The sequence below is a fragment of the Aspergillus chevalieri genome, chromosome 7 (genome assembly GCF_016861735.1).
Source record: "Aspergillus chevalieri M1 DNA, chromosome 7, nearly complete sequence".
Taxonomy (NCBI): Eukaryota; Fungi; Ascomycota; class Eurotiomycetes; order Eurotiales; family Aspergillaceae; genus Aspergillus; species Aspergillus chevalieri.
In genome coordinates, this window is record NC_057368.1 from 2345094 (window position 1) to 2367205 (window position 22112).

The following is a 22112-nucleotide window of genomic DNA, read 5'->3' on the forward strand; positions in this document are numbered from 1 at the left end:
TTTTCGCATTTATCTGTACATATGTCATTACTTCACTTGTAATCAACTTGAAACTTGTTTCTTTTGCTCTTCATCTCTTTTATGACCATCTGAGACAATAACTTTGTCTGACGGGCGTGCCATGAAACGAACTGAAAGGGAACGCAACCTTAAAGAGATGTAAGTGTTCATAATGCTCATTGTTTAGGGCTCTCACCAATAATCGTTTGTAGGATGTTACAGATGTTTCTCATACTCCAGAGACACGGTTCTCTTCTTTATGTCCAGTTAACATCCTTTAGGATATAAATATTACCGTGAGATCCCTGCTTGGTTCCTCTTTCATCACCATCAATCTTTCTATCGATCCTTTCTCTCTTATCCACTCTATTGTTCTCTTCCATCCAAGCTCCCCACAATCCAACTGTCCTACCAGTCCCACAAAAAGCACCCCCAAACCGTGTTATCAATATCAACAACCCAACCACCGAAATGCACCGCTTCTACGGTAAGTCCTCTAACGAAACCGTTAAACTACCCCGGACCCCATCCCCCAAACCCGGCCAACCGTCCATGGAAACCAGCCCCCTGGAACCGCCCCGTCTGCGCCGTTCCAACGCCATCAAACGCATAGGAGAGGCTCTTGTCAATTGTCGTCGCGAGGGCGCTCGTGCAGAATCACCTACTCCAACGGGCAGAATCCGGCCGTTCTCTTCTACGCGGACGGATGGCCAGGATCGTATCAACGCTGGCGCTGATCATGTCCACAACGCTAATAGGGTTATAGGAGATATCGATATCCCGCCCATGAAGGACGAGTGGACGTGGGAGGACATGCGCCGTCTACCGGGCATTCTGATCTCCTTTGTTAAATCCGGAATGCCTGCCGATGAACTCGGTTTCTATCTCGACAAGATGCTCTACGGCCGCGACAGGTCTGTCGGCGGGGTCGTAACGACCCTGGTTAACGGGAACGTCAGGTACCACGAGATCGCCATCCGCACGCTCAAACTCCTAGATCTATACGATGACGACGGCCACCTCCTGTCAGAGCAGGTCGCCCCCGCTGAGTCGGGATCGCGCCGCCGTCCTAACCGCCCCTTGCACTACAAGGTAACCCACAGACAAATACAGATGCAGACTCCCCCCATCTCACTCTATGATTGCAATGAGGAACTACTCTCCTACAACGACCCCGACACCACCGGTCCCGAAATCATCTGTCCCCGACCCCGCCACGTAGCCCTCGAGCGAGAATGTATCCAGTGCTCCTTAGCCGAGGACGCTGATGCACACGCTACCTCCAGCGAAGATGAAGACGAAGACGGTGAGCAGGACCCCTTTGCCGATTTCGACTTCGCCTTCGACAACACGGACAACATCAACGCTAACGCTTATGCTGGCAATGCTTATGACCCCAACACCAGCAGCAGCAGCACCAGTCCCTTTGATGATGATGTCGCTATGCAGGACGCGCAGGCTATCCGGTATATCAATCCCGGTCCGGCTAGAATCTGTAGTCAGTGTTACGACGATGGTAGCAGTATGGCTGCGCAAGCTAACACTAACAGCAAGCAACATAATGCAAGTGGAGTCCCTGAAGAACTTATTCCGGGAATGGCGGCGAAGCCGGAGCTGAAGAGGGAGAGGTTTTTGATCGACTAATTGACTGACAGGGAGTTAAATGAGTGATTGATTGACTACAGATTGTCCAAGTTGATGGCTTATTTTATCATGTTTTGAGAATGTTGTGTTGTGGTCCTGCTTATTTTGTTTTGTTTTGTTTGGGTCGTGTTTTATAGATCGCTCTAACTTTCTAGCTTTTACTCATAGATCGCGCTGCTTTCGCGTGTTGGGATGGTGGTTCGAGCCCAAACTCACTTCACAGGACTCTCGGCAAGAAGAAAAGGTAAGCCAACGCCCTTCCCCTTTCCACTCCTGTGATAGTCGAGCTTGGACGTACTCTTACTCGTGTGTTGTTGTTTTCTTTCAGATTACAGGTAAGTCTATTCTAGTCTTTGGTTTGTGTTTTGCGCTGTTGTAGGTTAAAAAATATACAAAAAAAAATATAGATGAGTTCGTCATTAAAAATGTTTCCATTGTAATCCAATCTAATCTCATCTATCGTAGTATACACTCTTCCGGTAACCCTATCAAACTCCCCCATACATACCTACATACGTACATGCAACAAGACCTAACCCACTATACAACTTCATCTTCACACCATAACCATCTCCATCTCACATCCAATCCAATTACCAAAGGAGCCGTTAATGCCTCGACGTAGACCGATACTTCGACCCCGTCGTCCCATGATGCCGATGCGCCTGTGCGCGCTGCCAAGTCGGCGCATGCTCAGAGCGTCTTCTCCGCGAAACGCGCGGCGGTCGGCCCTGGGTGGTCACGCCCATGACGTCGCGGTCGACGTTGGAGATGTTTTTATCTTCTTGGGCTTCGGATTCGGAGAGGGAGGGGGAGGGGGAGGGAATTTGCACGCGGTCTGGGGAGGAGGTTCGATGGGAGGACATTGTGTAGGATTGTATTCTGCAGTAGGAAGAAATAGACAGCAAAAGAGTTATTTTGGTTTGTAGTGTGTTTGGGAAGAACGCTTGTTCTATAAACCGCTGGTGGCACTCAACATAAGAGTGACCTCATTATGAAAGATATGCAATTGAAGGCAATTTATTATACAATACGCCACCATAGCCCAAGAATCAGGCGCAATTCAAGTCATATCACTACGAATAATAGCCTAAAGGATCAGATGCAGTGGAGTCCCCTCGTGTATGTCGGAACCTATCATGTCCTCTCATCAGATCCCGGATGCCTCGGCGATGTCCATTGAATGGGGCACGAGGCGAGAACCATTTCCTTCCTTGACTTGCAGTAGATGAAAAAGAACTCCATCGGTGCGACCCGGAACTCCGCGAGCCGGAATAATCCCTGAATGAAAACTGTCTTTCCCTTGGGGCATCATCTGGTAGTCCTGACTCCGAAGACTTTCCGCGCCAGAGCTTCCAATGTGACATACGTTTCCCAAGTTTTTGCACACGATCTCGCCGACCCCCGATGGAAGAAAATAATTGCTGTAGCGTGGAGTCCAGAGGTATAAAGTCCGTGTCAATAGCTTCTAAAGACAACGTATTATAAGTGTCGTAAACTGTACTAGGCAGACCGATATGAAGTCGATCTCCTTGGAAGAACTGTTTGCTCGCATTCAGACTATGTGAGCGCTCTGGTGGCATAACAGGAAGCCCGTTACCGGGGTATCTCGGTGTTCCGTTCACAGTTTGACATCTTCGGATGAACGAGCTAAAGTTGGCTGCCAGCGTCACTGCGCAGAGTGGAAGAAAGCCAAGATGTGTAGAGCACTCTGCCAAAGTCTCGTCTTTGTTATCGTCTGCCAGCTGTTCAAAAGACAGTTTGAGGCAGAGGGCCCACAGATCCGCATATAGACTGCAAACGATATAGAAGTCGCCAGAAGTGATGTCAAACTCGTCTGGAAGCTTCTCTTGACGAATAAACTGAGTGTATGACGGATCGACGCAAACAACCAGCGATCCTTCTTGTATAGCCCATTTCTCACCAACTTCCAAGCGCATGTCCCTGTACGAATGCAGACGAGTACAAAGGCCAGCCTTGCTCTGCCGGAGGGGACTTTGTAGACAATTCGGTAGATTTTCCTCGGACGAGTTTGGGAAATCTGACTGATCGTTTGCCGCAAAGAAGTAATCGCATTGTCTCTTCGTAGGCTCACTAAAAGGGCTCTATACTCGCATCAGAAACACACCCGCGTGTGTTCCAAAGGAAAGGACACTCACAAGCAATGGCGTTTCCGGCTCTGAATTCGAATCAGCTTCAGTCGCTTGAGCTTCCGCCACGGCGGCTGCTATGTCACAAAGCAACTCCCGTTTAGAGACTTCTTGCTCGTCCGTCGTCTCCTCACCAGCGACACCCCGGGTATCGGTATCCTGCACAAAATCCCTTGGACACACGCCAGCAGAGCATTTCCCGGGGCTCTGCTTCATTGAATTTCCGCAGCGTCCACACAGGATATCATCGTATCCACCAGATAAGTCCTGGTCGTTGAAAGGTGGATCCGGGCTTAGGAGCCAAACTGGAGGTCGTTCCATGTACACGGCATGTCGACGCCTTCTGGTCACAGAGTCAGAATGTGATCCATCTTCCAGGGTCCCTTTTGAAAGATCTTTGCGGAGCGGGGTCGCAGGAACTTCATTGACGGGCACTGGGTCTGAACCATCGTGTTGGGAAGCGTAGAAATCGAACAAGTCTAGAAAAGACATGATAGAGGATGCAGCGTTCACTATTAGACAGAATAAGCGCGACAAGGTAAAAGTACAATGGATATGTTATTAGTATCCAAGAAATGTTCTGACGGGGGCGAAAGAGCTCCTCCATGGTCAAGTTAGTGTTAATCAACTGAGGAAAGTGAAGGTGCTCCTTCCCTCTCAGGTGGAGACCAGTGATTTTGGGAAGGCGCGTGGCACATCTTGAGTTGTTCTCGTTCCGGGAGCATATCTAGTAGCTACCCAATGGTACTTTCCATAGGTTGAGAAGAAAAAAAAGGGAAAGAGAGTCGGGTCGGTATCACGTGATTCCGTACGCACGCATTCGGCCATGTTTCTTTTGAAATGTTTTTATCTTTCGGGGCGAAAGGCAGAGACCTTCTCCTAAATGGCCAATTCGAGAGAATATCAGACACAATGGAAGTGGCCTGACACTCCACCCACCATAAGGCTGATCGCAATGATATCATCGCCCCGTTGATGTCATCAGCCCTACGGGACGGCACCACAGGCAACACAAATCCAAATCTCCAGACAAACCTTGAGAAAACAATTTCTCCTTCAATTTCTCCTGAGTCGACCGGCTATTTCATTGATACACACGCAACCACGCCATGCCCTCTGCCAAGGACAACAACCCATCCGTTATCGAACAACGCGCCGAACCAGCAGGCACCGTCGAACCGACACCAGGTAGTAATGAGGGGTACATGGACAGCGTCAAGAACCAGATCAACTCGACAGAGACGGGGAATTCATTGGCGGATCTTGGGAATAATGCTAGTGCGATGATTGGGGAGTCGTTTAATGAGGTCAAGAATAGAGTCAGTTCGATATCGCCGGGGGAGGTGGTTGATGGCGTTCGGGAACGGATTCAGTCGATGACGAATGGGAATGGGAATGGAGGTGATGCGGAGAGTGAGCATGCTGCGAAGCAGGGTCAGTCTTGCTATTTATCTGATATTGTCGACATGGGGTACGTGTGCTAATGCTACGATAGAGGCAGAGAACGCGCCGAGCCACGAAGAAATCCAAATAATCGAGGATATGGAAAGCGAGAAGATCGCAGAATTCCTCCAGGAGAAACACATGAGCAACGCGAACTTACGACGCGGGAAATAATATCATATACCCCTCAGCCTGTAATAGTCGATATATGCAATGCTATTAAGGTATTTACAGAACAACAAAAAACTAGTCAATCATTCAACGAATATCAATAATAAACAACTCCCATATTTCCAATCACAACGCGACAACATTTACAATAGTGCGCGAAATCCCGGCTCGAATTTGCGCTCCAATTCACAAAAGTCGGCCACCTGGCCCAAATGGTCAATTCCCCAGAATCCTTCCATCTCGCCCTGGGGATTAGTGCATTCAAACCAGGGAAGGCCGAAGGCACCGGACCTGAACGCGCGATCGGTATTTTCGTTCAATAGGCTCTTGATGTCTGATGTGGTGGACTGTCATCGCTATTAGTATTGAATAAGATCGCTCGGGCCAAAGTGAACAGCATACATCCTTGATAATCTCATGCGTCTTCTCCTTCCCTAACACCTTCTCCAGAATTGGGCCAAATATCTCCGGTTGTATAACCTTGGAGTTCCCATCCGCCCAGAACGCATAGTACACACTCGCGACCGCAGGAACGAGCTTTTCCGGGTATCGCTGGGAGATGGCGCAAAGAGCGCGCTGCACACCCAGCGTCAATGGCGGGAAATCATTGGGGAAATGGTCGATCATGGGGACTCTGAAGTAACGAGACCATCGGATTCGTTCTTGGTTGATCCAGATGTCCTTGTCTGTTGCCTATTAATATTAACTCATCATTGACCAGCTGGTTTACCTTACTTTTGATCCTAATAGGTGGCGTATTGCCACAAGAATGCATCAAACCACCCAGGAAGATGGGAACATAGGAGACGGTGCAATTGCGGAAGGCTGGGGAGTTCTGTTTACCGTTGTTTAGTTCGCCATGTCGGTCTGGGAATTAGTTCCCCGGACTTACTTGCAGCGCGTGGAAAGCGATGTACGCAAAGGGGCTGACAATGTCAAAATAGAGCGTGATTTTGGAAGTCATATTGATAGAATACAGCTTTCCCCGAGAATGAAGATGATAGGATCGAGTTGACGCCTGACACGGCTGAACAGAATCCTGAATCCAGATCGCGATCGCCGCGGCTGAGTCAGCTACCGAGGTCGTCGGTACTTTTTAGTATTGATCGAGTTGATCGAGTTTGAATTATTTATGGGGAGGTTTGATTGATTATAGAAAGTTTTGTATTGAGAAGAAGGACGTTCTCCCCGCTGAGATCTGACCTGAGGGGTGTGCGCAAGTACAAACTGTCGTGCTAAAAATAGCTGCCACTCATACTATTCCAACGAAGAGACAAAAGAAAGGAAGAGGACATAGCGAGAGCGAGGAAGAGGAAACGAATAATTATATATCCCAACTATCATAAAAACAATATCCAACGCGCCTTGCATTAATTTCAAACCCCCCTCCCAAACAGGCAATATTAGGGCACCCCCAAACAGGAATAGCGCCTTCGCCCCGCCGCTCCATCTTACCCAAGATCTTTACAACCAACACCCAACACCCCAATCCAATATAACATATCAACAGCCAGTCACCATGGCCCCCATCCCCGTAACAATAGTAACGGGTTTCCTGGGCTCCGGTAAAACAACCCTCCTCTTAAACCTCATCCCGCAACTCCCGCAATCCTACCGCCTCGCCCTCCTCAAAAATGAATACGGCGACGTCGCCATTGACTCCCAACTCGCCTCAACGCAATCCATCTCCGGCGTCCGCGAACTCCTCAACGGCTGCATCTGTTGCAACCTCGTCGGGCAGCTCGGCGATGCGCTGAACCAGCTCCGCGAAACCGTGCAGCCAGATCGGATCGTCATCGAGACGTCGGGTAGTGCTTTCCCTGCGACGCTGGCGATGGAGGTTAATCGGTTATCGCGCGAGGAGGAGAAGGAGGGCGAAGGGTTTGTGCTGGATGGGGTGATTAGTGTGATTGATGTGGAGAATTGGGAGGGGTATGAGGATACGAGTTACACGGCGAAGTTGCAGGCGAGGTATACGGATTTGATTATTTTTAATAAGTGGGAGGGGGTTTCGGAGAGGAGGTTTGATACGTGTCTGGATCGCGTGGGGGATTTGGAGGTTGAGACGCCGTACGTCAAGTCTGATCGGGGGAGGGTGGATAAGGATGTGTTGCTGGGGATTGACGGGGCGATGTTTGCGAAAGAGAATGCGGATGTGGTTTTGGGCCAAGCACATCATGACGACCACGAGCACGGCCACGAGCATAAGCACAATCATCAGTCCGAGGTCGAGGTGCTCTCCGTTACCCTGAAATCAGACCAGACCGTCAACGTTGCCTCGCTCGAGCAACTCCTCTCGTCCGCACCGAAAGAAGAAGTCTACCGCATCAAGGGCATCCTTCGCTGTTCCACCAGCGCTCCGCCAGTGGAATCATCCGAAAAGCTCAACGAGCCGAGACCGATGCCCCAGTCAGACTCCCCCCCTTCTCAGTATTACATCCTCAACTGGGCATTTGGGCGCTGGACATTCACGCCATCTGCTATGGTTGCGGAATCCGCAGACCCGGGCATGGCAGCTCGTTTGACGTTCATTCTTGCGCGGTACGAATCTGGGAAGTGGAAGAAGAGGTTGGAGGCTGGTGGGCTTGTGCAGGCGGATGAAGGGGCTGAGTTGTCGGTGGAGCGACTTGTTTAGATATTCATCTCATATACTACACGATTATAGAGGATGGAGCTGGCACTCCTAGACGTGGATTTCAGTAAATAACCAAAACTTTTTCATGCTGTATATATGCCGCTTCGTGAAATTCGCAGCAAGTCACCAAAGTTAAGAATACACTTTTATAAACATAAGAGCCCAAGTCTATCCTGTTGATTAAACAGCAAAGGATTACTAGAAAGAACGATAATGACGATAAAAATATAGATAAAGCACAACTCTAATCTAAAAGCAGCAACGTGGCCTACAGGGCCAATGACAAACATACAAAAAAACAAAGCGCAGTATGAAAGCAAATCAGTAGTCGAGGAGAGCAGATGCTCCGGCTTCGCTAGAGATGTAAATCACCTCGTGGTTGTCGGAGAAACCGTTGAAACGCGTGGCGCTACACTTGGTGTACGCTCCCATCTCCTCGAAGAACAGCCAGTCTCCGACATCCAACATTCCGGGCAGCACGATATGCTGGGTGATGACATCGATACCATCGCAGGTAGGACCCCAGATGGAGTAGTGAACGCCCTCAGCGGAGCGGTCGATGCCATTCGCACAGGACAGGATCTGCGCGACCGGATGCTGGTGGTCGAAGATGATGTTCGAGAAGTTGCCGTACACGCCGTCGTTCAGGTAGACCATGTACGCGTCGCGCGTCGAATCGGTCGGGTCAGGGAGGTCGCGGCGCGCAATGACGTTGGCCGCCAAGGTGAAGGCGTTGGCCACGTAGTAGCGACCAGGCTCCGCGATGATACGAATGTGAGGCGGGAAGTAGGCATCAAGCGCCTCGCCCAAGTATCCAGCGAATTTCTCGAACGTGTCATGGCTGAAACCACCGCCCACATCCAAAGTGTGGAGCTCGTGGCCCACTTCCATCGCCTGGTCAAACACCATACGCGCATCCTGGACAGCTTTGACGAACGCGCTGGGATCCTCGGCACCCGAGCCGACGTGGAAGCTCACGCCAACCACCCTGAGCTCGAGCTGCGCGGCCAATTCGAGAAGCTGGCGCGCGACATCCAAAGATGCGCCGAATTTCATGCTCAGACGGCACAAGCTAGTCGAGTCATCCGTCAAGATGCGCAGGTACAGCTCAGCGTCCGGGAAACACGCCTTGATTTTGTAAAGCTCGTCCGCGTTGTCAAAGGTCATCTGCTTCACTCCCACCTGAGCCGCATAGCGCAAGTACGACTTGGTCTTGCAAGGCTGCGCGTAGATGATGCGGCTCGGGTCGATACCGGTCGCGAGGGCCAAGTCAATCTCAGCCTTGGAAGCACAGTCGAAACCATTTCCAAGCTGAGCCATGAGACGAAGAATCTCCGGGTCGGGATTGCACTTGACCGCTAATCAATTGTCAACGTGAATCCTTAATTCTCAACAAGCGATGAGGACATACCGTAAAAAGGCTTCACACGGCCCAATTGCATTTTCCAGCGCAAATGCTGGCGGTAGATCTCGCCCATGTCTGCCACATAGAACGCATCCTCCTCTCCGGCGCCACAGCGGTCAACATCCACTTCAGCCGCACGCTTCTTCAAGACATCCAGGACGAGGTCCTTGGCCGTCAACCTCGATTGCAACGATTCGTCCCCTCCATGATTACCGAGCGCATTGAAATTATTATGAGAATGTATTATCTCAGGTTTGTGTTTGGTCGCGAGAATCTCAACGGGAGGGACACAAGCAGTAGGTGCCATAACCACACGTGCTAATGAGTGCACGAGGATGGAAACCTGAGTTGGTAGACTGGGAACGGGAAGACGAATTTATATGGTGTAGAAACCAAAAAAGGAGTGGTTGAGCAGTTTTCTGGAAGGAAACTGATCAGACCAAAAAAAGTATAAAACTTTCAGAACGCGAAAAGCGTGTTAGGGAGGACGAAAAGTTTCGCAACCGAGGTTGACTGGACCAAGCCTCCTAGACCCTTCCTCCTGAAGAGGAAGAACCTTCAGAGAAGTCCTATGCGGCAGCTCAAGGGGTGAGGGATTAAGCTGGAAGGGCGTCAACGGGGGCAAAAATGACGCAGCGGAGAAAGACGCGGGGATCGATGGCAGCCGGAGGTGGAATGTTGTTAAGAGTGTCGCGAGGACGTCTATGGCAGACAATTTGACGAAAAAGGGCGCGCGAGGCTGCGAGAGCCGTGGTGAGCTGGTGCCTTTGGAACTGCGGATTCCAAAGGCGAGGGGAAAGTTTTTTTTTTATAAGACAGAAACTTTGATTTCTGGAGAAGAGGAGACGGTCAGCGAAATGAACGAGGGAATTAATCTGGTTTTATATCCCAGGAAGGAAGGACGGCTTATGTGGTGAGAAGAAGGGGGGAGGGGGGAGTAGCGTTGCAGAGGAATTTTCTGGTGTGTAGATTGGAGGCTTAGGGCAAAGGGCACGCTAATGGAGGGGTCAAGGCACACAAGCCATGGATACCAACTGAGGATCACAGCAATAGTCTGGAATAAGGGGGAAAGAAGAACAGCAAAATACTCACCTGGCAATTGGTTCAGCTTTTGGCTCGTTTAGACGGGGAGGTCGTCTTGTTATGAGGGAGAAACGAGAGCCAGCAGCGGCGATGATGAAAAAAGACTGACGGGTCTTTAGTCAGCAGCCCGTCGCTTAGCCTGGAACGGAATCTCCCGAGAGGCCGCTTTTTCCTGTTTCGGGAGGCCGCTTCTACGGGGAGGACAAAAAATGACTCAAATTGCAAAGAGATAATTGACCGATAGTATTATTATGATTGTTATGGCAGGGGCCTCCTGACCGTGTCTTACTTTCGCCACAGCCAGAAGTGGCTGAGCTGAGTACCGAATATGTCCTCCCGTGCATACACTCTAATTCCAATTCGCGACCATACATCATATCGAAGCGTCCTCGAAGAAGTCGAAGCAGAGAAGAACCACTTCCCCTGAAAATCGGCCAGCAATGATGTTATGCCACTGTTATGACGCACTTGTCGGGCTTGTTTCCACATCCACGCACGGACCAGAACACAAAAGAAATTTCAATGCTGTGCAGCAACCCGCCGCCCACTCATTGGTGACCCGGGTTTTGAAAAACCAGACGGGAGGACCGAGCAGAGCCCTGTGGGTGGTCAAAAGAGCGGTCGAGGTGGCTTCTTCGGAGGTTCTGGGCGTATCATCCGGATCCCGGCTGTGGATTCCGTCCATAGCAATGCAGCTCAATGCAATCTAATTGGTCATGCTGTGCCGGGAGCGTTACTGTCTGGACTTGGTGCCGATTGCAGAGTCCTGCAGACTGCATCAGGTCAAAAAAGATTGCTTCACTTTCATGGCGCCGCTTTAATGCCACAAGAATGAGTGCACTCGGGGAACTTCGTACGAGCCGGTCTAGAACTGAGACCAGCGCAGGCAAACTGTCGGCGTTATATGTACAGTCCGAAACGAGAATCAGGTCTATAGACTCGTGGCAGAGATTCTCCGGCAGAGATTCGTCCCAGTCGAGGTTTTGATATTCAATCTTGGATGACTGCGCTGGTCTGGCCACAGCGATATTTTGCATTACAATATCCTCGACTTCAGGTAGGTCGGTCAGCAGAACAAAGCACTGTGGGAGCAGTTCCGCCAAAGCAATGCCTACAATCCCGCAGCCCGATCCCAGTTCAAGAACCTGGAGGGGTTTGTCGCGCGGGTTCTGTAGAAGTTCCGAAAACACCGGCAGGGTAGACTTGGAACCACCTTGCACGATCTGCTCAAGATGTATCACTGATGCAAGGGCTGCATCCCTAATGGACAAGCCAACACAGTACTGTTTAGAATGATGGATGAGAATGTGGAAGATTGATACCAGCTCACCAGATATGCCGGGCAATGCTGTTGCCTGTCTCCTCCCATATTCTCAGAATCAATCGGTCAGTAGGACCAAACCGTCTCTCCACGAGTTTCTCTGCCACCAGAGACCGAGACCCTCCAAAAGGTGCGCTCCAGCCGGAGATAACCAAAGGGACGCCGGTACCTCCCATTATAGCATCGTTCCAGCGCATTTCTGCTCTCTGGGGTTCAATTGCATTAACGCCTAGGACCACAGTCTGTCGGGCGAGATGCTCGGGAAACGGCCCCAGTGAGATGGGAAGCTCCCGTTTGCCGGCGGTCCATTTTAGTGGCTCCTTGTACAGGGATTTTCCTGTCTGATTAACACTCAAGGTTGCGAGCAAATGTGCATCCTCAGCCAGGAATGCATCGCCCAGGTCCGTCGTGATGCAGATCAGAGCAGAGACAGAAACAACTCCTTTTTGCTTCTGGAATCGAGGAGTCTTGAGGAAGCGAATGTAGAAGACCATCCTGTGTGCGGAAAAAAGATGATCCAACAAGTACAGAAATTCCAAAACTATTTCTTATACTGCCATGCGGTTTTCGTACTATGGATGTTGAAGCAATTCGATAAAAATGGAAATGGCTAACCCCAGATCCCGTGATGGCACGTGTCTCTCTCTGACTAATATATAAGCCTGAGGCCACGAAATGACATCGTAAGGCGGAGACTGCACAGGAACTCCCCATCAGGGACAGCATACACGGCTATTGAGCTTAACCACGCTCATCCTTTCCTGTATTTCTCGCGACAAATGTGACTGGTCACAGTGGGTTGAAATATTCTGCTCTCGCCCTTTCGCGGTTTCCCCAACATGATGCGACCCAGGGACCCTCGCATTCGCCAAACGCTCAACCAGATCTCCTCCAACCTTGAAAGCGTAAATGAGACGGCACAGGAAGGCATCTACGCCTTTTCGCAGAATTACATCTCGCCATGCTTTGCGACTATCGGGAACTGCGTTCACACATGCACAGCGCCATGTCTCCCTAGTCGCGAAGACCAGATCCGGCGTCGACGACGGGGCCGGGCGGAGGCCAATTTCGATTTCTATGATGACTGGGATAATGATATTGCCAATGATAGCCTGTTAGGCTGGGGATCTGATGAGCTTGATCGTTTGCTAGCTGGGAGTGGTCTTGCACGCGGGACTGCGGACCAACCACGCCGGCAGCGAAAGATGAGTTATGGGACGCGCGGTACCAGGAGAAAGAGCAGTGTGCTTGTACCTGAGAACAGAAACGATCCGACGGTAATACCTAGCTCTTCATTTTTGGGCTTTTTGGAACGTTTCCCTTGGAGATTGGGAGCGCGGGGGCAGAAGTATCGTCCATCGGCTGCAGATCTACAGGAGCATCCTGGAGGACGTCGTTTTGACCGTGAAGAAGAGCCATTACTTGAGACTGGTGATAGATCTGAGGATCCTGATTCTTATGGTAACAACGGCAGAGATCGAAGCGCAACCCAGTCATCGCGAGAGACTGCCAACTCTCTAAGTTCACGGGGTGATTTGATTATGAGTGACGAAGAAGAAGATGCGGTGCCATTAGATGACGAATTTGCCTTGGCGCTGGGCCGTCGCGGCACAGGATTGGACTCCGATGACCAGTCTGGAAGAAAATCTTTGATGAGAAGGTCCACTTCGGGGACCATCAGTTCTACAACAGATGCTTCTCTGAATGAATTACGAATGAAGAAGAAGCGAGGTAGTCGCATTCTGTCGCCTCGAGTCATTGCTGTCGGTGCGCAGACCCTCGATGCCCAGTCATTGGATGACTTGAAGAGAGAGGAAGAGCAGGCTGAGCTCAAAGAGGAACAAGAGATTATTAAGAAACGGTTTGCTGCGCAAAGGTTGGCTTCAAATCGTGGTCTTGATCAGGACAAGGTATTATGCGATGTCCAGTTCATTATACACGTCTGTTTGGCTAACATAAACTAGTCAGCGTCTCGTCCTTCTCTGTCTGCACGCTCTACGACCGTTTCGTCAGACGCGCAACATGCAAACGCCGTTTACTCGCCGCGGGGATCAGTTAGTGACAGAAAATTGCCCGATGATCTTGACAATTCGCAAACCGAACCTTTTCCATCTCTACCCCAGACTCCTGTATCATCAACAGGTCATGAATCTTGGCCCGATATGAAGGCGTCAGAGGACAATCCAGGGTCTCCTAATCCGGGTTCTGATAGAGCAACCGACGGCTGATTTATTGTCATAATCTTTCTCTCTCCCTTAGGCAGTCTTGGCCATGCAGAATGGCCAGACCATTCCACTTGACGCTTTTCGGACTCACGGGGCCAACCTATGGCTATCTATTCTGGTTTGCAGGTCAAACTCTGGGAACTTGCGCTACAAAAAACCACGACCTGTAAAACCTCGTTGCTGCCCTTTTGTATAACTACGACACGATTCATGATATGATGCTTATACCCTATTCTTGGAAATGGCTGGGCTCTACTAGAAACTAGTCTTATTTTGGATGTAAATATAATTGGTCCTTTTGAATTCGTTGCTGGCTTAATTATGTTATTGCTTGATTTGGATTAGAACCACCAACGACACAAATCCATTGCATGAATCTGCGGGCCCGCATGTATTTGCATAGTGAAGCCCATCCCACATTCTTAAACCTCCCTGTTTCCGTCGTCCCCGTATATAAGCCCCACCTTCGGCCTGTGTTTATCAGCATCCTCCCAGATCATTTGCATTAAAATAGCATATCCCACTGAGCATAATGGCATCTCAATCAGGATTCCCGTCTAGTTACGATCCAAGCAAATACTACGATCCAGAGATCCAAACCGTCCGCGAGCCCGCAAGGACAATCTTCAAGGAATATAGCAAGATTCCAAATGAGAGGATCGCGAACCATATCAATGAAGTGGTGAGGTTATGTGAAATAGGTAACTGAATATATATTGAAGCTAACACTATGAACTAGAGGAAACGTGCTTTTGCCGTGGTACACTTTGCTCCGGATCATATAAACATGTATCATACCAAGCTGCTAACAACCGACTGCGCCTGTCAACAGACCCCCTACCCATGTATCGGTCTATTCAGATTCCTCGAACTAGACCTTCATCGAATGTCAATCTACCCCGAAATCCTAGAACGGGTTAGAACCGGCGACAAGTTCCTAGATCTAGGATGTGCACTGGGACAAGAACTCCGGCACCTGGTGAGCATACATACCAACCCAAAAGCCAATTCCCCCCCCGCGGGAAATATTCAACTGACAAACCGCCAGGTCCACGATGGCGCTCCCTCCACAAACCTCTACGGCTGCGACCTAAACCCCGACTTAATCAACGTCGGCTACGACCTCTTCAACGACCAGGCTACCCTTCAATCGCAATTCATCGTCTCCGACATCTTCAACTACAAGTCTGATCTAATAACCCGCTTCACCGGTCACTTCGATATAATCAACGCCATGTCCTTCTTTCACCTCTTCACCTGGGACCAACAGATCCTCGTCGCGAAGTGCATCATAACCCTCCTCCGTCCGCAACCCGGTTCTCTACTCGTTGGACGGCAGGTTGGGAAGGTTAAGCATAGCGAGGGTCCTGAGGCGGGGGAGAGTTTGATTGGGTATTTTCATAACGAGGAGAGTTGGAGAGAAATGTGGGAGGTTGTGGCGAGGGAGACGGGGACGAGGTGGAGGGTTGATGTTGTGGAGGAGAAATGGGGCGAAACTGCTAGCGAGGAGATTTTGAGGTTGGTCAGGGAGCAGGGGCAGATTAAGGTTAGGTTCGTTGTTAGGAGGGAATGATTTTTATCGATTACTGTCTTGTTTATTGCATATGACTATGGATATTTACGTTCTAGGGTATATTGAGGATGTTCTCACGTTCTTAGTCCGCTCTGCGTAGGCTGAAAGAGGATTCAGGGCGGGTCTGATAAACGGAGATGAGAAGTGTCCTTCAACGCCTGTTTCCAGGCGAGGAGTTCACATTCCGGATTTGATATTGCGCTTGCTCCGTCCTCTCGTAAGAGAAACGGAAACCTGCCTAAGACCATGGAGGTGAAAGGTCAGAGGCAGGTTTACCTGTTCTTGGTTCGCGCGTGAGAGGTTGAGAAAAGAAGATCAAGGAAGATAAGGAAAGATGAGTGAGGATATTGTACAAAATGTCTATATACAATTTTTTTTTTTTCATGGACGTAAGAAGCATCAACATCAGCGTAAAATACAGGGTATACCACACATCATATCATGCAAGACAATTCACGGTCTATATCCCAAAAGAAACCAAAATAAATGGGTTATGATGGAAACGGGATACAAGGAGTTCAAGCAGACGCAACGTCAACTTCACCTTCTTCAACATTCATGGAAAGCTTCCGCACCTCCCAACCTTCAGAGTCCGCCCAGTCCTTCTTCTCGCCTAGCAAGCATGCAGACTTGCGAGATCCCTCGACCAGGAATCTTTGCGCAACCTCGTTAACATCCTTCGCAGTGACGTCCAACACTTGTTCTCTCCAGCGCTGGTCCATCTCATGAGTGACACCGCTCATGAAGTAGCGAGCACCCTCGTCATCAACGCTCATAGGCGCATCGAGACCCTGGAAGATACCCAACTTGGCTTCGTTGATCTCGCGGTCGGACCAGGCGCGGTCTCGGGCGAAGATGCCACTGTTCTGGAACACCTTCAGGGTGTTGGCGGGATTGGGGTCACGATAGCTGGTGAAGGCGAAGATACCCTTGAGGGGTCCATTGCTGGCTCCGGCGCCGTACGCGCCTCCCTTCTCGCGGATTTCGGGATGGAGGTAGTTGTGAGTGAGGAGCTGTGAGAGGACGCTCAGACGTGCACTGGAGGGGTCGACAAATGGGACTGATTGCATGGCCAAGCCAGAGTAGTAGACCTTGAACGGCATATCGTAGAATGCCTTGTCAACACCCAGCTTCATACTGGAGGCCTCGGGAGTCGCGGTGGGTGCGCGGGTTTGAGACAAGCCCCCAAGCCATTTTTGGAGTGTGGTCTCGTTTTGTGCAGCACTGCTGGGTTCACAGACAAAGCGAACACGGAGATTCGACGATCTGGAGATAGCAAATGACTGGATCAAGCGGAGCTTCTCGATCAGCTCTGCCAGGCGCTGCGGAGAAGTTTCGGCGTCACGAAGGAGGCTTGCCGTAGCCTGCAACTGCGCGAGACCGGTCTGCTGCTCTTGAACCCAGAAGCTCCGAGTGAGACTAGATGCAGCCGCATTCAATGCAAACCGGTGACCGGAACTGGCAACGGAATCCAATGCACCATTTGTGACTAGTCGCAAGAGTTCCTGAATCATGGCAGGAGCGTAGGGACTAGTAAAGTCGGTTTCGGTGATCAGGGCAGAGAAGATCTCAAGCATCTCCGGAATGTTCTGATCCAGGGCAAATCCAGACAATTGAAGGCCTTCTCTGAACCTGCCGAGTTCGGTCGGAGAGGAAACATGGAACGACGACGTTGACACGCCACCGGTCTTCAGTTTGATGAGGTCCTCCCATTGCTCCATCGTCCTGTTGGCCGTGCCCAACCGCATGATGCAGTCATTGAAGAGCGGCAAAAGCAGTCGAAGGTCGTCAGGCAGGCCCTCAAAGGTATTCAACGCTTGGAAGTAAGTGAGGCCGTTGGTTGGGGCCTCGCGCCAGACAACATCGACATCGTCCACACGAGATTCCCGCACTGGCTTGCGCTCCTTCTCCCTGGAGATGTCTTTGACACGAAGCGAAGGCAAGCAGCTCAGGTCGACATTTTGCGCCTCTTCTTGGACCTTGAGAAGCTGCAACTCCTCTTCGCCAAGCTTGGCAACGGCGTTCTCCACGGATCCGTGCTGCTCAACGAGCTGATTAAACTTCTTTGCCTTCCGCACCATTTCCTTATCATCCAAGTCCTTGCCGAATGTGGGCGAACCGACCATGTTGAAAGTCAAACACTGGTCATTCATGAGATACTTTTGCATCAGGGATTCGAGATATCCATCCTTGGCATATCTTGCCTTGAACTCGTCAATGACCTCGTTCCAGGAGAGCTCCTTCATCGGATCCGAGCCGTTAAGCCAGGAGGAGATCGTCTTATCCATCACGCCAATTCCGAAGTTGGCCGTCTTATGTCGCAGCGATAGCTCCAACTGGTGCAAGAATCCCTGCACCTTCTCATCACTGAATCCCGCGGACAGCGACTCCTGATAGACCTTCTGAATGGCCTCTTTCACGGCGGGTGCATCTTGCTCACTGACACCAGTGACTCCAACAGAGAAAACGGGTGTCTTGCCCGACGCATCAAGACCGGTGTTGGGGGTAAAAGACGATCCCAAGCCACTTTCGATCAATGCCCGATACATTGGGGACCCAAACCCGTCCAAGAGCAGAGAAGAAAGGATGCCGTTGGAGAAGGTCTCCACAACATCAGTTGCATCTCCCATGTACCACGACGTCGAAGTTTTGAACTGTTTGTCCTCTCCAGCGAATGTATCGATAGGACCTGGAACAGTGACGTTCACCGGGCCACGCTTGAGGTCAATAGGCTTCTTGATGTCCGTATCAGCCTGGCTCCTGTCGAAACCATTCAACACATCACCAATCTGTTTCAAGTGAGTGCCCAACGGCATGTCACCGTAGGTGAAGATCTTGGAATTGCTGGGGTGGTAGTTTCGTTTCGAAAAGTCGACCAATTGCTTATGCGTGAGATCCGTAATGTACTCGGGGTCTCCACCGGAGTTGTTGAGAGCGGGGATAATGCTCTCCTTGTACTTGATGTAGTAGAGGTAGTTCGAATCCGAAATTTGACCTTTCATCTCGTTGTAAACAACGCCCTTGAACAGGATGTCCTCCGGAGTAAGTTTTCCTTCGATTTGTTCAATCGCACGAGGGTTCTCGGGCCCCAAGCGCCATCCTTCCTGTTTGAAGTCTTCTTCCTTAAGCAGAGGGTAGAAACTAGCGTCGAGATACACCGATAGGAGATTCTGGAAGTCTTGTGGGTTCGTCGTGGCAAAAGGATATGTGGTATGATCGGAGGCAGTGAAGGCGTTCATGAAATTCGACAGAGAGCGAGGAAGCATCTTGAAGAAGGGATCGCGAATGGGATACCTAGTAAGATATCCCAGTCAGTACTTCCACCGTTACAATGACCGGAAGGGATCTTCTTACTTTTCGCTTCCGCATAATGTTGTGTGCTCCAGAATATGCGGTACACCCGTAGCATCCGGGGGATTGGTCTTGAATCCTATCCCAAAGACATTATTCTGATCGTCCCTCGCCACGTGCATATAGTCCGCATCTGTTTTGTCGTGCTTTAACCGCACTGCTGTCAGGTGTAGCTCCGGTACGTGTTTCTTCTCCTGCACTGTGAACCCGTGAAGTTTCTCGCCCACTCTAGGAAAATTGTCCAGACTTGTCACCGTCGACGCCTTCCGAATCTGGCCCCATCGTGATAAATCATAGTTCAGCCTGAGTCTACGACTTCCGGCGAGCTGTTGCCGCAAGACGGGCACCCGACATTTGCTGGCTCCTAAGAACGGACGTAACATGGCGCAAACTGTCAGATTAATAAAACGAATGTAAAATCGAACACTCGAGAGTGACTTGATGAAGATGTCGTCTCGTTGCGCTTTTGCCGACTGCACATCGAAAGCTTCGGCGAACCGAATGGACGGAGGTCGGGAAGCTGAGTCACCACCACGAGCGAGACCACACTGTCTGTAAGCAGGTCCAGAAGCGTCTAGCGAGCGTCAATGCGAAAATACCAGTCGCGACTTGTATCCAAGAACAAAAGACAAACAACAGACGGTGGCCGGAAGTGAGTGAAGTGAGGTTCAGCCACACCAGCCCCAAAAAGACGTGCCAAGATCAATTACTAAAAACGGCTTAGCGCATCCCCTCTTAATCAACGCCGACGATTGGATTCGATCCTCCTCTTCCCCAGGCAAAAGATCCTCGACTACGTGCGAAAAGTGTGGGAACAAGTGTGGTTCTTCGCTTTCTCTCGACCTCGCTATACTAGGTTGATCTGTGTTTGTGTGTGTGTGTGAAACGAAATAACGTCGATTCATCGTTGTGGCACTTTTGGCTTCTGGTTGTCTTCCAGTTCTTCGTTGGTGGAATCCCTCCGTGCGAGTTCGATCAACGGGTCCTGGAGGGAAACTTGAGGCTTCCGTCAGACTCGATTCGCTTTCCCTCCGTTGTCGATTCGCTTTTGATTGAGCGCCATCCTCGTTCTGAGGCCGTTTTGCGCCTTCGTTCCAGATTGGTCCGGTGACCGGCTAAACCCACCTCCCGTGTCCTCGCACTTTTCGGCTTCCGTGGAGTTGCCCACGCGATCACCGTCTACGAGGCCACTGTCCCCAGAAGTTGAATCTCCGACTCCCTTCGCCATGTCCTCCGCAGCAATGTCGAAAAAGAACAAGGGGAAGAAGGTTGCGGACCCCAATGAGACCTCCAAACTGCTAGCCGCCAAGATATCACAGTTGGAGCAAGATGCAGCAGGGGAAAAGGATCAAGAAGCGGAAATTGGTGCGTGATTCTGCTTTGCAATTTTCGTTATGCGCTGGCAATTTCTCGTCGACCTTGGTTTGTGGGGTTTATATGTATGGCGGGGCAAAGATTTACCTAACTGATGATTTGCGTCTACAGAGCGTGAAGTCAAGAAAGCTACGAGGGATCTGAACCAGTTGCTCAGCAATATCGAGTCCCCGATGACCCGACTAGAGACCGTCCACAAGAAATATACCGAACTTCTCGCGGACATGAAGAAGCTGGATCGCGACTATGCCAAGAGTAAAAAACGATCCGATCAACTGCAGAAGGACCAGGACAAGGGCAAATCGGAGTTGAACAAGACCGTCACTATGAAGGATAAACTGGAGAAGCTGTGCAGGGAACTTACCAAGGAAAACAAGAAGGTCAAGGTGAGTGGCGATCCGGGGCTGAGCGGAATTTCGCGGACTCCTCCACCCGACTACGATCTCAATCGAGGCAACATCGAAACAAATCACTCGACTAATACGACTATGCCGCGTAGGATGAGAACAAGAAACTGGAGGAAACCGAGAAGAAGGCACGGTTGATCGTCAATGAACGTCTGGACTCTCTCTTGTATGACATTCAAGATGTCATGGCCGCCAAAGGCAATCCGCGCAATGAGAAGGTGGATATCGACTTGGACGAGGCGTAAGTCACGGAGCCACGAAGATCGCATTTCTTTTCCCTCGCCCGCTGACCTTAATGCGACAGTTTACGTGCCAAGATTAAAACCATCGGGGAAAAATTCGAGATGCGCGAGTTACACTACAAGGCCCTCTTACGCAGCAAAGACGCAGAGATACAGTGCCTTACCGCCAAGTACGAAGAACAGCGCCGTGCTGCCGAGAATGAAGCCGCCCGTTGTCGTGCGCTGAGTTCCCAGGTTTCGACGTTTTCGCATACGGAGGCTGAATTGCGCAGTCAGCTCAATATCTACGTAGAAAAGTTCAAGCAGGTATGGATGTTCTGCTAGCTCTGCCCCTTTGTTATGACCTGCTGGTAATAATAATATTTTAGGTGGAGGATACATTGAATAACAGCAACGAACTCTTCCTCACTTTCCGCAAAGAAATGGAGGAAATGTCGAAAAAGACCAAGCGCCTGGAGAAGGAGAATCTCACGCTGACCCGAAAACACGACCAAACGAACCGCAATATACTCGAGATGGCAGAGGAGCGCACAAGAAACCATGAGGAATTGGAAAAATGGCGAAAGAAGAGTCACCACTTGGAGGCACTGTGTCGACGAATGCAAGCGCAAGGTCGTGGTCAAGGTCTTCCCGCCGACCTGGAGGGTGACGACGAGGGGACAGAGAGCGAATACGACGAGGACTATGAAGACGAGGAGGATGATGAGGATATCAGCGACGACGAGTACGAGCTTGAGCATGCAGGCCGGAAACTCAACGGGGGCAATGTTCCCCAGCAACCCGAGAAGCCTGTCTTTGGTCCACCGCCGCCGCCGCAACTTCTGGAAGCACGAGCAGCGAATGGGAACAAGGCCATGATCAATGGATGTCACTAGCGACTACTCATATCAAACAACATCGACATTGTTTTGAGAACAAAAGGAACAAAAACAAAAAATATGTGCTCTCTGTTTTGGTGATAAGAAGGCCACATAATGCACTTGTAGCCAGCACTTGTTGGAAAGCTTTTCTGTCATGGCTTGTGCTAGTGAATCTCACTGTCAATTCAAGTTTGTTTTATTCAATTGGTTTGATATGCTAAAAGAAGA

The 22112-nt window shown here is 50.4% G+C and overlaps 12 protein-coding genes across 12 annotated transcripts; 6 read left to right on the forward strand and 6 right to left on the reverse strand.

Annotated features, from left to right (window-relative positions):
• Positions 1-471: 471 nt before the first annotated feature.
• ACHE_70779S (uncharacterized protein) lies at positions 472-1644 on the forward strand (the record flags this gene model as incomplete). The annotated part of the gene is made up of 1 exon (XM_043283149.1): positions 472-1644. The coding sequence occupies one exon, from the start codon at positions 472-474 to the stop codon at positions 1642-1644; it is 1173 nt and encodes a 390-aa protein (XP_043140458.1).
• Positions 1645-2252: 608 nt separating this feature from the next.
• ACHE_70780A (uncharacterized protein) lies at positions 2253-2510 on the reverse strand (the record flags this gene model as incomplete). Its single annotated transcript, XM_043283150.1, has 1 exon — positions 2253-2510. The coding sequence occupies one exon, from the start codon at positions 2508-2510 to the stop codon at positions 2253-2255; it is 258 nt and encodes an 85-aa protein (XP_043140459.1).
• A 210-nt stretch (positions 2511-2720) lies between these two features.
• Positions 2721-4286, reverse strand: ACHE_70781A (uncharacterized protein; the record flags this gene model as incomplete). The annotated part of the gene is made up of 2 exons (XM_043283151.1): positions 2721-3749; positions 3804-4286. 2 exons carry the CDS (start codon positions 4284-4286, stop codon positions 2721-2723), a joined length of 1512 nt encoding a protein of 503 aa, XP_043140460.1.
• A 617-nt stretch (positions 4287-4903) lies between these two features.
• ACHE_70782S (uncharacterized protein) lies at positions 4904-5411 on the forward strand (the record flags this gene model as incomplete). The annotated part of the gene is made up of 2 exons (XM_043283153.1): positions 4904-5228; positions 5290-5411. 2 exons carry the CDS (start codon positions 4904-4906, stop codon positions 5409-5411), a joined length of 447 nt encoding a protein of 148 aa, XP_043140461.1.
• A 140-nt stretch (positions 5412-5551) lies between these two features.
• Positions 5552-6372, reverse strand: ACHE_70783A (putative 2-hydroxychromene-2-carboxylate isomerase; the record flags this gene model as incomplete). Its single annotated transcript, XM_043283154.1, has 4 exons — positions 5552-5755; positions 5811-6094; positions 6144-6243; positions 6301-6372. 4 exons carry the CDS (start codon positions 6370-6372, stop codon positions 5552-5554), a joined length of 660 nt encoding a protein of 219 aa, XP_043140462.1.
• Positions 6373-6927: 555 nt separating this feature from the next.
• ACHE_70784S (uncharacterized protein) lies at positions 6928-8043 on the forward strand (the record flags this gene model as incomplete). The annotated part of the gene is made up of 1 exon (XM_043283155.1): positions 6928-8043. The coding sequence occupies one exon, from the start codon at positions 6928-6930 to the stop codon at positions 8041-8043; it is 1116 nt and encodes a 371-aa protein (XP_043140463.1).
• Positions 8044-8364: 321 nt separating this feature from the next.
• SPE1 (type III PLP-dependent enzyme) lies at positions 8365-9755 on the reverse strand (the record flags this gene model as incomplete). The annotated part of the gene is made up of 2 exons (XM_043283156.1): positions 8365-9401; positions 9455-9755. The coding sequence occupies 2 exons, from the start codon at positions 9753-9755 to the stop codon at positions 8365-8367; spliced, it is 1338 nt and encodes a 445-aa protein (XP_043140464.1).
• Positions 9756-11184: 1429 nt separating this feature from the next.
• ACHE_70786A (protein N-lysine methyltransferase family protein) lies at positions 11185-12346 on the reverse strand (the record flags this gene model as incomplete). Its single annotated transcript, XM_043283157.1, has 2 exons — positions 11185-11791; positions 11862-12346. The coding sequence occupies 2 exons, from the start codon at positions 12344-12346 to the stop codon at positions 11185-11187; spliced, it is 1092 nt and encodes a 363-aa protein (XP_043140465.1).
• Positions 12347-12691: 345 nt separating this feature from the next.
• On the forward strand, positions 12692-14080 carry ACHE_70787S (uncharacterized protein; the record flags this gene model as incomplete). Its single annotated transcript, XM_043283158.1, has 2 exons — positions 12692-13762; positions 13817-14080. 2 exons carry the CDS (start codon positions 12692-12694, stop codon positions 14078-14080), a joined length of 1335 nt encoding a protein of 444 aa, XP_043140466.1.
• Positions 14081-14609: 529 nt separating this feature from the next.
• Positions 14610-15650, forward strand: ACHE_70788S (class I SAM-dependent methyltransferase; the record flags this gene model as incomplete). Its single annotated transcript, XM_043283159.1, has 4 exons — positions 14610-14759; positions 14817-14837; positions 14910-15056; positions 15126-15650. The coding sequence occupies 4 exons, from the start codon at positions 14610-14612 to the stop codon at positions 15648-15650; spliced, it is 843 nt and encodes a 280-aa protein (XP_043140467.1).
• A 518-nt stretch (positions 15651-16168) lies between these two features.
• cym1 (pitrilysin family metalloprotease cym1) lies at positions 16169-19384 on the reverse strand (the record flags this gene model as incomplete). Its single annotated transcript, XM_043283160.1, has 2 exons — positions 16169-18944; positions 19005-19384. 2 exons carry the CDS (start codon positions 19382-19384, stop codon positions 16169-16171), a joined length of 3156 nt encoding a protein of 1051 aa, XP_043140468.1.
• An 843-nt stretch (positions 19385-20227) lies between these two features.
• Positions 20228-21899, forward strand: ACHE_70790S (taxilin; the record flags this gene model as incomplete). The annotated part of the gene is made up of 5 exons (XM_043283161.1): positions 20228-20366; positions 20487-20761; positions 20875-21023; positions 21087-21330; positions 21393-21899. The coding sequence occupies 5 exons, from the start codon at positions 20228-20230 to the stop codon at positions 21897-21899; spliced, it is 1314 nt and encodes a 437-aa protein (XP_043140469.1).
• Between the last annotated feature and the right edge of the window lie 213 nt (positions 21900-22112).